General features: G+C 35.9%; 2 protein-coding genes across 4 annotated transcripts in view; one reads left to right on the forward strand and one right to left on the reverse strand.

The window, feature by feature from the left end:
* The window catches only part of pth2ra (parathyroid hormone 2 receptor a), a 199,880-nt gene extending 195,357 nt beyond the window's left edge, over positions 1-4,523 (reverse strand). Inside the window, exon 1 of one of the 2 annotated variants that reach the window (XM_087265949.1) lies at positions 4,416-4,523. The gene's annotated coding sequence lies outside the window, so the exon portion shown is untranslated. 2 annotated transcript variants of the gene reach the window in all.
* A 1,949-nt stretch (positions 4,524-6,472) lies between these two features.
* Positions 6,473-10,383, forward strand: LOC110438836 (2-oxoglutarate receptor 1). Of its 2 annotated transcripts, none has more exons than XM_087267994.1 (2): positions 6,473-6,641; positions 8,588-10,383. In XM_087267994.1, the coding sequence occupies exons 1-2, from the start codon at positions 6,639-6,641 to the stop codon at positions 9,578-9,580; spliced, it is 996 nt and encodes a 331-aa protein (XP_087124120.1). In that variant the 5' UTR covers positions 6,473-6,638; the 3' UTR covers positions 9,581-10,383. The 2 variants fall into 2 exon arrangements, with proteins under 2 accessions (XP_087124120.1, XP_087124121.1); XM_087267995.1 differs by having other exon boundaries at positions 8,594-10,383.
* The last annotated feature ends 2,378 nt before the right edge of the window (positions 10,384-12,761 follow it).

The raw sequence follows: 12,761 nt of genomic DNA on the forward strand, positions 1-12,761 counted from the left end.
TGTGATCCCGTCTAAGATACAGAATGGCAAATCACATCACATATTAATTTCATGTTTGGATCTTACAAATATAGAAATATATGTTAAATATTTTAAAATATAGCAAAAATATATGCTAGAAAAATGCAGTACCGCGGCACAGTGGTTCAGTGGTTAGCACTGTCTCCTCAAAGCAAGATGGTCGCTGGTTCGAGTCCTGGCTGGCCCAGGAGGTATTTCTCTGTAGTATTTATGTCCTTCCTGTGTTCGCTCAGGTTTCCTCCAGGTGCTCTGGTTTCCCCCACAGTCCAAAGACATGTGCTATAAGTGAATTGAATAAACTAAAGTGGTTGTAGTGTTTGTGTGTAAATGAGTGTATATGAGAATTTCCCAGTAGTGGGTTGCAGCTGGAAGGGCATCAGCTGCGTAAAACATACAGTATGCTGGAATAGTTAAGGGTTTATTCCACTGTGGAGACCTCTGAAATAGAAACTAAGCCGAAGGGAAATGAATGAATTAATAAATATATGGTATTTTTAAAAAATCATGTTTTATGTTAATTCTAGTTCGTTAAAATGAATTATTCATGTTTCTAACTTTAAATTTCAAGTTATACAAGCTGTTTTAAGTCTGTTTAATGTAACTTAAGTTTAATAATTCATAAGGTCTATTGGATTCAACTTACATGTGATATTTTAACAGTATGTCAATTTCCATATAGAATTAAATTTTCATATAACAAAATGTCAAAGAAAACAAGTACTTTTTTGTGATCCTGAACAATACATTTCTGTAGAATTAAACAGACCGAACAAATAAAAGTTAAATCACAGGCACGTTAAATTACATAAATTTCCCATCATATGAAAAATCTTGTTTTACTATAATTTCACAAAAAAACTTCTGTATTTTCTTGAGCTTTTAATAACTAATAAGCAACTTTACATAAATACTGTGGCAATAAAACCTTAAAAAATTATTTTGAACATTAATTTAATTTATAATCACCCATAAGCATAAAACAGTGTTTTAATTATTCATTCATTCATTTTCTTTTTGGCGTAGTCCCTTTATCAATCAGGGGTCGCCACAGCGAAATAAACCACCAACATATGTTTCATGCAGCGGATGCCCTTCCAGCTGCAACCCACCACTGGGAAACACCCATACACACTCTTATTCACACACATACCCTACAGACAATTTAGCTTATTCAATTCACCTATACTGTACTGCATGTCATTGGACTTGTAGGGAAAACTCTAGCACCTGGAGGAAATATGCCAACTGACCCAGCCGAGGCTCGAACCAGAGACCTTCTTGCTGTCAGGCGTCAGCGCTACCCACTGTACCACCGCCTACCTGTTTTAATTATTTATTCACAAAAAAGATAATATTGTATTGCATAAATGCAACATTATTCAAATAGAAAATGTAATCTAAAAGTTCAAATTAGATAACAACTGCAACAACATACAAATGTAGTTTTTCAAAACTACAACAGCATAAAAATATATCATAACTGCAACAATATAATGGTCAATTAGCATCAAAGATCTAAAAGTTTTCTATAATGCAGTTTTCATTGTATTCAACTCTTTATTAAGACTCAAGTGCGTCTCAGTGTCGGGATAATAATCACACATACACCACACTTTTTTTCAGATCATTCAATCACACACTCCAGTTTTGCCTGGAGAGAGTGGACCCAAAACAGCTCAGCAGAAAAGCACACTGATCTGTCATCATGTCAACCACACGGCAATTAATGAAGTGTCTCTTCTATCAGAAAGAGCCGACACCAGTCCACATAATGTAGCTATTGAAATGCAGGAAATCCTTCACTATGAAATGTTCCTGCAAGATATGGCCCTGTCTTGCAGTACTACAGATCAAAGATATGAATGGTCTCTTTTCATAGTATGTTCTGGAATAAAAACACCACTGAAAATGCTTCTTATTTCTTTCATCATAAAGTACACAGCTTCCAGAAGTCGCATAAGAGATCCCTTTAATACTTCAAATGTTCCAACAGCAGTGATATTAAACAAAGATTAAACAGAGAAATTTAGCATAACCCAAGAACTAAATATATTTCTCGTTTAAGGAAAATACCTTTGTTTGTTTCTCCTCCAGAGATTCATTCAGTGTTAAAATCCAATATAATTTCCCTGTACATTCAGAATTTTTATAAGGCATATAATTAAAAGTACGTAGTTTTGCTGTAAGTGGGTCCCTCAAACACAAACTATTAATAATCATACTGGCTTAAAAGGAAAATAGGGTATGTACATAGGAAAATCATGTTTTTAGATATTTAGATGTTGAGTAGATTTTGGTTGATGTATTGAAAACAATCTTTGATTACTTTTAGATTAAACTTTTATTTGACAAGTCCTACTAGAATTATTTAGTAATATATTTGCATAAAAAGATTTGTATTCTCTGGTAACTGAGGCTTGTGAAGGAACTGCAGGTGGTTTGTGAGCTAAAACTAAAAAAGTTTTCAAACATACAAAAGTCTTGTACAGATGTCAACATGGACAACGTAAAAGAAAAAACAGAAACACATTACAAAGACAAAATTTTGTTTTAGACAATAGAATTGGTAAGAACCAATCATTTATGTATAGATTACAGTCCTTTTTGCATTATGTAACTATATAATTCATATAAAACAAAAGTAATTTATAGACTTATTACAAGTAATGTATGCAATTCTTGTAATATGATTATGTAATCCAAATTACATGCATCTGAATGCTACCCAGCAATGAGTATGAATCTGACAAAATTATGTGGCAAATTATTATTTTAAATGTCTTATGAAGTCTGTGTCTCAGCTCAAGAAGGTATACTTCGACATACTGCTTTATACTTACAGAGTGTTAGAAACAATAAGCCTCTTCATGTGAACCTACAGTATAGTTAATAAACAGCACATCTATAATTTTCCATTTAGATTCATTTTAGTGAGGCGAGTCAGGCAATTTACATGTTTAAATTCCACTTTATACTATATAGATAGCAATACATGGTGGATACAGGACATGAAAGCTTTATATAAACTTCCTAGAAAATCCAAATATAAAATATATTTTAATTATTATAAAAAAATAAATATTGCTTTTTATGACTATTATTATCTCTATTTTAGGGAAAACAGAAATTACAATATATATATATATATATATATATATATATATATATATATATATATATATATATATATATATATATATATATATATATATATTTTTTTTTTTTTTTTTTTTTTTTTATACACACACACACACACACACAAATATGCAGAGTTACTTTTTCTCATAAACCCGACTTTTATCCTTCTCTGCCTTTTACACCAAAAGTACATTATATTCTGTGCTGTGAATTAAGTGGTTCGTACAACTGTGAACATATTATGGTAAATTATTGTTTACAGTAATAATAATTGGTGCTTTAGGAGTTTGACATTTCTCAGAGAAGCATAAGTTAGTTTCTCTCCAGGTATTGAGAACAAAATGTCTGAGTGCTGGATCAGGTAGTTCTACACAACGGATTTTGTGACATGCAGAGAGGGACAACTGTCTGCAAGCTGAGCTCAGACTGTTCTAAGCAATCATTGTAGACCGCAAGCTATTTCACTGATTCCTACAGAATTTACCAAATCTCATAGGCAGAGGCTTTTATTCTGAGTTTGTTTTAGACGTTTGTCTGATAATCTATTCAAGTTCCAAAAACTGAATACTGCACACCATCTAGTGGTAACACAGCATTTAGCAAGTGATGCGTAGAAATTGCAATGATTGAGCAATACAATACTGCGTTCCTGCTATTCATTCATTATCATTTAGCTTAGTGCCTGATTTATCAGGAGTCACCACAGCGGAATTAACCACCTGTGTTATTTCTATCACATAATGGAAATCTTGGGCTTAAATAAAAAGCAAATGTGTAGCAAATCTTGTGAAATTTTGCTAATTCAGTGGGAAAGTTTGTTGTCAATTGACAAGCAATACCCACTAAAAATAATATAAAATAATGTAATATGTAAAGAATGCAATATATACATTTGTAATATGTAAAAACCCTCCAATAATATGTCTTATTTTAATGTGCTCGTTATGATTAGCTGGGTATATAGCGACCTCTCCTGTTTGAAGTTAACATTAACACCATAACTTTTCTTTGGAGACTTTCAAATATTTTAAAAATGAACATTTATTAGATTGAATTTAAAAACTGCAGTTATGAGTACCGATGACCTCGTTCTCTCATTTACATGACATTAAGGCTAAAGTCAATCAAGGTGAGCGGTATAACGTCAGGAAAATGTAGGCTATCACGACAAACTTCATCGACTTCATCGACAGAAGGCAAAACTTGAATTGGCGAACTTTACGAGGTAGTTCTCAGTCTTATAGTAAAAGACTTACCTCAGATGAATAGTTGTTGATGTGTCGCGAAAAGGAATCGATGAAAAAGGACCTCTTGGCCTTCGATTCTCAGTTGTTCGATTCTAACTAGGCAAAAGACGTGAGCATGATTACGTCATCTCTACGCTTGACTGAAATGACTCGGACTATTGTTTTGGTTTTGTTAATAATAAAACAGAAGCTTTACATAAAATAATTTATTGTTGTTGATTTTGTTTTGTTATTTTTTTGTTGTTTTGTTGATGTTTCTTTGTATTGGTATAATCCCAATTTATGTACCTTTTTGCAAAACAAAATAATAATAATATATATAATAATATAATAATAATATATATAATATTCTTATTAACAAATTTGTATATAAATGTTTTAAATATTTTGCGCACTGAAATGCGCTATTACTTTGAAAAATTTCCAACTCTTTTGCAAAAAAGCCTTTAAAAACAACAAATTTGTAAATTATATAATCTTTTCCTTTAATGTGTGCGGTATATATCCCTTCTTTTTTTTTTTTTTTTTTTTTAGTTTTTTCAAAATGTTTTCTTTTTGTCTTTCCATTGTCTTTATAATAAATATAATATAAAAAAAAAATAATAATAATAATCACTCGAATCTTTATGAGTTTCTTTCTTTTTTTGAACGCAGAACATGTTTTGAAGAATGTGGAAAACCGGCAGCCATTAAAAAACAATTCCATTAAAGTAAAAATAAGCTTCCAATGTGTGTGTGTGTGTGTGCGTGCGTGCGTGCGTGCGTGCGTGCGTGCGTGCGTGTGTGTGTGTGTGTGTGTGTTCAACAGTAGAAATAAACTAAACAGATTTGGAACAAGTAAAGGGTGAATAAATGATGACAGAAGTTTTGGGTGAAAAGTATGTGTGTGTCATACAAAAAATACTATATCTCTGATCTAAGATAGACTTGCATTTCAAACAAAGCCTGTTTTTTTGGGGGGGGTTTTTTTGGTATCTTCCTTGTTAAAAAGATGAAAAATGGTTTGCATAGGTCAACTTCAGGGAGAGTAAATATTGAGTAGCCTTCATTTTCTGAAACATTAATGTTTCAAAAATGAAACATTTAAATGTAATGCAAATCATTTGCTTATGTACACAAAAAAATGGGGGGGGGGGGGGGGGGGTTGGGGGAAGAAAAAGTTCTGCACTCTTTGTTGCGATCTCTTTAATGTAGCCGATCCAGACCGACTTTGTGTTTCTCTGCTTTTTGTTTTGAATTTCAAAAGTTGTCATTCTAGTCACAGTGAAAATTTTAGGTTGTCATGGTTGTGCATTGCTATTAATATAAAAGAGACATCAAGAGACCCTGTGGGTGAAGTACACAGGGGGAAACCACAGATTTCATGCACAACAAACAAAAAAGCAAGGCTATTTATGTGTCCTCCCGTTTCCTCATACCACAAGTGTGTTCAAAAACATCCTTGTTCTACAAAACAAACTAGTAGGTGGTTTAAATAGGCAGTTCACCCAACAATAAAAAACTCAATGTTTAGTGGCCCTCAAGCAATCCCTAACTAGTATGAGAAGTACAAAAGATGACTTTTAATCAATGTTGGAAGCCTGCAGTCATTGACATCCATAGTAGAAAAAATACTATGTCAAATATACTATTGCAGTCATTTTTTTTCTTTATTTGTGTTTAACAAAAGAAAATAAATGCAAAAGAAGAAAGTAATGGGTAAATAAATGAGGACAGAATTTTTTTGTTTGGGTGTCTACCCAATTTTTATTTTTATACTTTATTTCTTTTCATTTTTACAAACCAAAGAGTCATCTCTGATCTGAACTTATCACGTTTCTAAAACAGCACTATATTTGTTCAGTAGACCAGATAGGAGGGTCATTTCATTGACAAGTGCCTTTTAATCAGAGTTAAATGATTTATAGCGTCCACTCCCAGTATACAGTGAGGGCTTTATGAATTTCCCATGTAGTGTTGCAGGAAATGTATTAGGAAGTTACTGGAAATGTTAAATAGTAACTCGAGGCATAATGCACACTTATTTTGTGATGAAGATGACTCACACTACGTCCATGTGTTTCTAGGGAGTGAATCCAGACATTACAGAAACACAGCTAAGCGTGACAGATGAAAGCACACAGCAATGAATATCTGCTGATGACTGTGCGGAATCATGATAGTGCAGTCAAAACACACTTGAAGATTCAACATTAGCCTGAGGAGAAAGAGAGGGATCAACAACACTTCATTATGGTGAGCAATGCCTTGTGTTAAGAAAAACATTTTCGGAAATGACTTTGAAACATGAAATTAGGGCTAAATATAATGCAATTTATGATGATGCAAATATAGCTTATCTATATGTTTCATTCAAATTAGGGTTTGCTACAGTATAGTAGTCTAATTTAGTTGGTGATTCATTTTTTATTATTCATGTTTGGAATTTTGAGGTGTATGACTGTCTGCACATTTTCAATAATTCTAAATTGCTAAATCTTTTTGAGGCATGATGTTTATAAACAAATAATATTTGCTCAAAATTAGCAATTATTAACCACAAACTACTTCAAAGATTATATTATTATATTTAATGTTCCCCAAAACAATAAATACATATTTAAAGTATATGATTTTATGTAATTTATGATATGCAATGCAATGGCTTTGGCCACTTTGAAAGTCAAAAAAGCCAGTGTCTTCCAACGCTGAGGACTACTAAAGCGACACAATCCTGTTTATATAGAATAGAAAAGATCATGATTCTGAATAAACAACAAACTAAATACTTTTTTACCAGAGGTTCTGATGTGATTTGCAGCAGTCTACTAAAACATTATATCTGTTCATTCATTTCAATTAATTATTTTGAAAGCTAATTTTAAAAGAACCTCTGATGGAGACTTTATATGTTTCGTTGCTCCATAAATCTCCAACTAATGATTCACTGACAAATGCATTTATGGTGGTTGATTTTGAGCACTACCGTAGTCTTCAGTGTCTATTTCTAAAAACTATTATCCCAGTATCACTGTCATGTATTATTGTTATTAGTTGTGTTCAACATCATGTTTATGCTCGAACAGTTTACTGGGGGTTTCAGTCGAGTAAATGATTCAGTCATTTTGTGTGTGTGTTTATTTTTAGAGAATATCACCACTATTAGAGCCCTAACCCTAATTTAGCTTTCATTGAACTACTTTGTGGATAATCAAAGACAAAAAAACATAATAATATGTAACCCTGCACCACAAAACCAATCTATAATTCATTCCTTCGGCTTAGTCCCTTATTTATCAAGTTTACCACAGCAGAATTTACAGTCAATTTGTTTTACACAGTGCATGCCCTTCCAGCCGCAACCCAGTACTGGATACACTTATTTACACACACATTCATACACTTTAGACAATTTAGTTTATTCAGTTCACCATAGCACATGTATTTGGACTGTGGGGGAAATCAGAGCACACAGAAAAAGAAGAAAAAAACACACAAACACAGGGAGAACATGCAAACTCAACACAAAAACGCCAACTGACCTAGCCTGGACTGGAACCAGTGACATTGTTGCGACAATGCTAACCACTGAGCTACCGTCCCACCTGTTCAATTAAAAATTTATAAAAAAAATTCATGTTTATGCATAATCTAGATCCAGGATGGGCAAACTCGGTCCTGGATGGCCGGTGTCCTGCACAGTTTAGCTCCAACTCTGATCTGAACACACCTGCTTATAGATAATAAGTGATCTTGGAGACACTGATTGGCATGTTCAGGTGTGTTTGATTAGAGTTGGAGCTAAACTATAAAGGACACTTGCCCTCCAAGACCGAGTTTGCCCATCCCTGATCTAGGAGCTGAATGAAGAAGATTTGATCGCCTCACAGCAAAGCCGATGGTTCAAGCCCCGGTGGGGTCAGTTGGCTATTCTGTAGGGAGTTGGCATGCTCTCCCAATGTTTGCATGGATTTCCTCTTAATGCTCCAGAGTAAAACATATGGTGGATGAGTTGGTGGTTCATTCCGCTGTGGTGACAAAAAACTGTAACGAATGATTGAATGAATGAATGAATGAATGAATGAATGAATGAATGAATGAATGAAGCTAAATGTAATACCTGACAGCCCTACTGTACAAGATTTATTTTGTGTAAAACAAATACTAAACAGTGTTCCTTCCTTGTATTTGTCTCTGAAAAGCAACAGAAAGCAAAGGAAATCAATGCAACTGACTGTCTTCCAATCGATGACTACATCCAAAGCTATTATCTGCCTGTAATGTATAGCATCATTTGCATAGTTGGAGTTGTGGGAAACTTCCTGGCCATCATCATTTACCTGGTAAAGCTCCGACCCTGGAAGAGCAGCAGCATCATAATGGTGAACCTGGCCGTGGCTGACCTGCTTTATGCATTGAGTTTGCCAGTCCTGGTCCAATTCTACGTTACCAAAGCCTGGAGCATGGGGGAATTCATGTGCCGCTTCATTCGCTTCTGTTTCTATTACAACCTGTATGGCAGCATCCTCTTCCTTACCTGCCTCAGCATCTTCAGATATGTCGCAGTGGTGCATCCGTTAAAGGCTGCAGAGATTCGAAGGAAACGATGGGGAATTTTGGCTTGCCTCGCCGTCTGGGCTGTTTCCCTGGTGGAGATTGGCCCAATGCTGGGAATGATTACTGTGCGGCAGCAGGACAACATGACAAAATGTGTTGACTTTGCTAGTAATGATCCAATGGTGGTGTGGTGGTACGGTTGGATTCTCACCATATTGGGATACATGATGCCATTGCTGGTGGTGTGTTGGTGCTACACTCGCATTGCAGGCATTCTAGGCTCCAGCATATCCAGAAACAGACAGAGTCGCTCCAGGGTGCGCATGCTCACCATTCTAATTCTGGTGGTGTTTGTGGTGTGCTTTTTGCCATATCATATCATGCGTGTGTTGAGGGTGGACAGTCTGCGCAGATTTGATGTGTCGTGCATGCAGAGGAGAGGCGTCCATGCAGCTTACATCTTGTCCCGACCTCTGGCCGGCCTCAACACTTTCTTCAACCTGGCGCTGTACACACTGGCAGGAGACAAGTTTCAGCAGGCTTTCTGGAGCTTTGTGCATAGGAGAGAGAGAATGAGCAGACAGATATCTGTGATCCACACTCCACACATGTCCAAGACAGATCTCCTGAGGACCTGATGTGCTTTGTGAATACGGTCTAATGCACTATTATTATTAGCCCTCACTTAAAATATTAATATTTCCCAAAGGAAGTTTAACAGAGAAGGGACATTTCAGGGAGAGCCTACTGTGTGTCTTATTTCTGTTAGTTTAAAAAAAAAATTCAATAAGTTTTAGGTTAATATTACTAGAAATTGTTTTATTAGCTTCAGAAATTCTCTTGTTAAATGACTTGCTTAATAAACATACTTTAAGTCACATTGATCCTTTAAATTGCACTTTAGGCTGAATATGAGTATCTTAAAAAAATAGCTAAAATATTATATACTGTCATAATGGCAAAGACCAAAGAAAATAGTTGTTACTCGAAATGAGTTATTAAAACACTTGTTTAAAAATATCTTTAAAAGAATTTAAATGTCTAAGAAGGGCTAATCATTTTGCTTCAGCAGTATAAGGCTGCATCCGAAATTGCATACTTCCATACTATATAGTATGCGAAAATCAGTATGCGAGCCGAGTAGCATTTCCAAATTTGAAAATCCATATGCAAGAAGTATGCGAATAACCTATGTCTTTGTTTTCTTTCGCTTATACAAATAAAGAAAAAGAATGCTGTAATTTTCTGCAATTTAATAGAACAGTTTACAAGAACTTGCTGAAAACCCCTAGATGTTTTTTAATACATTCATTAATTAATTTTCTACCGCTCTGCAGCGGCTGGGTCAAGGGGGCAGCAGTTTTAGGAGAGAACCCCAGACTTCCCTCTCCCCAGATACTTCCTCCAGCTCCTCCAGGCGGATACTGAGGCGTTCCCAAGCCAACCGAGAGACATAGTCCCTCCAGTGTGTCCTGGGTCTTCCCCGAGGTCTCCTTCCTTTGGGACAAGCCTGCAACACCTCCCTAGGTAGGCATCCAGAAGGCATCCGAAACAGATGCCTGAGCCTCCTCAGCTGACTTCTCTCGATGTGGAGGAGCAGCGGCTCTACTCCCAGCTCCTCCCAGGTGTCAGAGCTCCTCACCCTATCCATAAGAGTGCACCCTGCCACCCTTTGAAGGAAACTAATTTTGTCCGCTTGTATCCAAGATCTTGTCCTTTCGATCATGACCCAAAGTTAATGACCATAGGTGAGAGTAGGAACGAAGATTGACCGGTAAATCGAAAGCTTTACCTTTCGGCTCAGCTCCTTCTTTACCACAACGGACAACTGCTGCCGCTGCAACAATCCCCGTCAATATCATGTTCCATCCTTTTCTCACTCATGAACAAAGCCCCAAGATACTTGAACTCCTCCACCTGGGGTAAGGAATTTCCTCCAACCTGGAGATGGCAAACCACCTTTTTCCGGTGAAGCACCATGGCCTTGGAATTGGAGGTGCCGATTCTCATCCCAGCCACGTCTCACTCTGCAGCAAACCACCCCAGTGCATGCTGAAGGTCCATGTACGATGAAGCCAACAGAACAACATCGTCTGTGAATAACAGATGAAATCCTGTGGTCCCCGAACTGGACACCCTTCTGCCCAAGACTGCGCCTTGAAATTCTGTTTATAAAAATTATAAACAGAATTGGTAGCAGAAAAGTGGCAGCCCTGCCGGAGTATATATATTTTTTTTCTATCATTATTTATTTTTTATCTTTTTATTACTTTTTGTTTATGATGCTTATCTGTTGTCTGATTAAGGAGGTTTGTATTTTGTACCAGGCCATTTATAGTTATATTGTTAACTTTGTTAAAAAAAATAATAAATAAATAAATAAAATAAAAAAGCGCATCCAATCTAGACTTTACCTCAAAAAAAAAAAAAAAAAAAATACTTATCACTTCCGGCGAGAATCTAAAGTGCGCATCTAATGGACGCTATGCTATCCCATGATGCTCCACGAAAGAATTCATGAATGGGAGTGAAGCGAAGCAAGTCGTTTGGGTATGGTCACATAATCATGACAAAACAGCAGATGTAGTACGTCCGAGTTCTATCATACTACACACATTATATGTATATATTGTATATTTCGATGGATAATGTCTAGAACATTCTAACAGCCGAGTTGTATGTTTAAATTCAAATGCAGTATCTGAGTAGTGTGTGGTTTCGGAGGCAGCCTAAGTGTCTATATTTAAATGTGTGTGTTGGTTTATTTTGTATTTACACATGCTACTGTTTATGTAAGATTTTTTTATTTATTTATATTTTTGCTTTGGGGGACACGGCTTAATCGCCTCACAGCAAGAAGATCGCTGGTTCAAGTCCTGGCTGGGTCAGAGTTGACATGTCTGTGTGGAGTTTGCATGTTCTCCTTGTGTTTGCGTGGTTTCCTCTGAGTGCTCCGGTTTCCCCCACAGTCCACAGAAATGCATTATAGGTGAATAGGATAAACTAAAATTGCCCAGTGTATGAGTGCGTATGGGTGTTTACCAGTACTGGGTTGCAGTTGGTAGGGCATCCACTGTGTAAAGCATATGCTGGCTAAGTTGGTGGTTCATTTTGCTGTGGCCACCCCTGAGACTAAGCCGAAGGAAAATGAATGAATGAATGAATGAATGAATATTTTTGTTTTTTTTGGAAAGATATTCCTTAGGATAATCCTAGGGAGAGTTAATGCACTGCAACAATATGAACAATAAGAAAAACAACTGTGCTGGAAATACTTACAAAGCAATGAAATACAGAAACATGCTGCAAACAGCAGAGCAGCACTCATTTCATTTCATCAGTTGCATCAGCAAACATCTACTGGTTGATTTACTTGCTTGTTTCTCAGAGTAACCCCAGCTAACTTTTCAAATGAGCAGTAATATTACTGACAATTAAACACTAAGAATTTAATAAATTATATTGTGGTGTTTGCTGCTAAACAGCATGTTTCTTTATTTAACTGCACTGGAAATAGTTACAATCTTTTAACTTCTGTTGTTATAGAATAAGTATGGGTGGGGGTGGGATTTCAGGACTGTTTTACGAGATAGTCATATGCTCTATCCTTTCTCTGAAATAATAAAAACAATTGTTCTACAAAAAATCCACTCAGTCTTTATTCACTTTTGCTGGAAAACCCCAGTTCACAAAGGCCACAGAAAGCAAAACATGCTTTGATTACCTGAATGACTCAGAATCTCAATAGACAAGGAAACTCTGGTTTGTGGGCTAATATTTGATTACCACCAACACTTCAATAGACATCATGCTGTTTTA

The sequence above is a fragment of the Danio rerio genome, chromosome 9, assembly GCF_052040795.2.
Source record: "Danio rerio strain M-AB ecotype USA chromosome 9, GRCz13ab, whole genome shotgun sequence".
Lineage (NCBI taxonomy): Eukaryota > Metazoa > Chordata > Actinopteri > Cypriniformes > Danionidae > Danio > Danio rerio.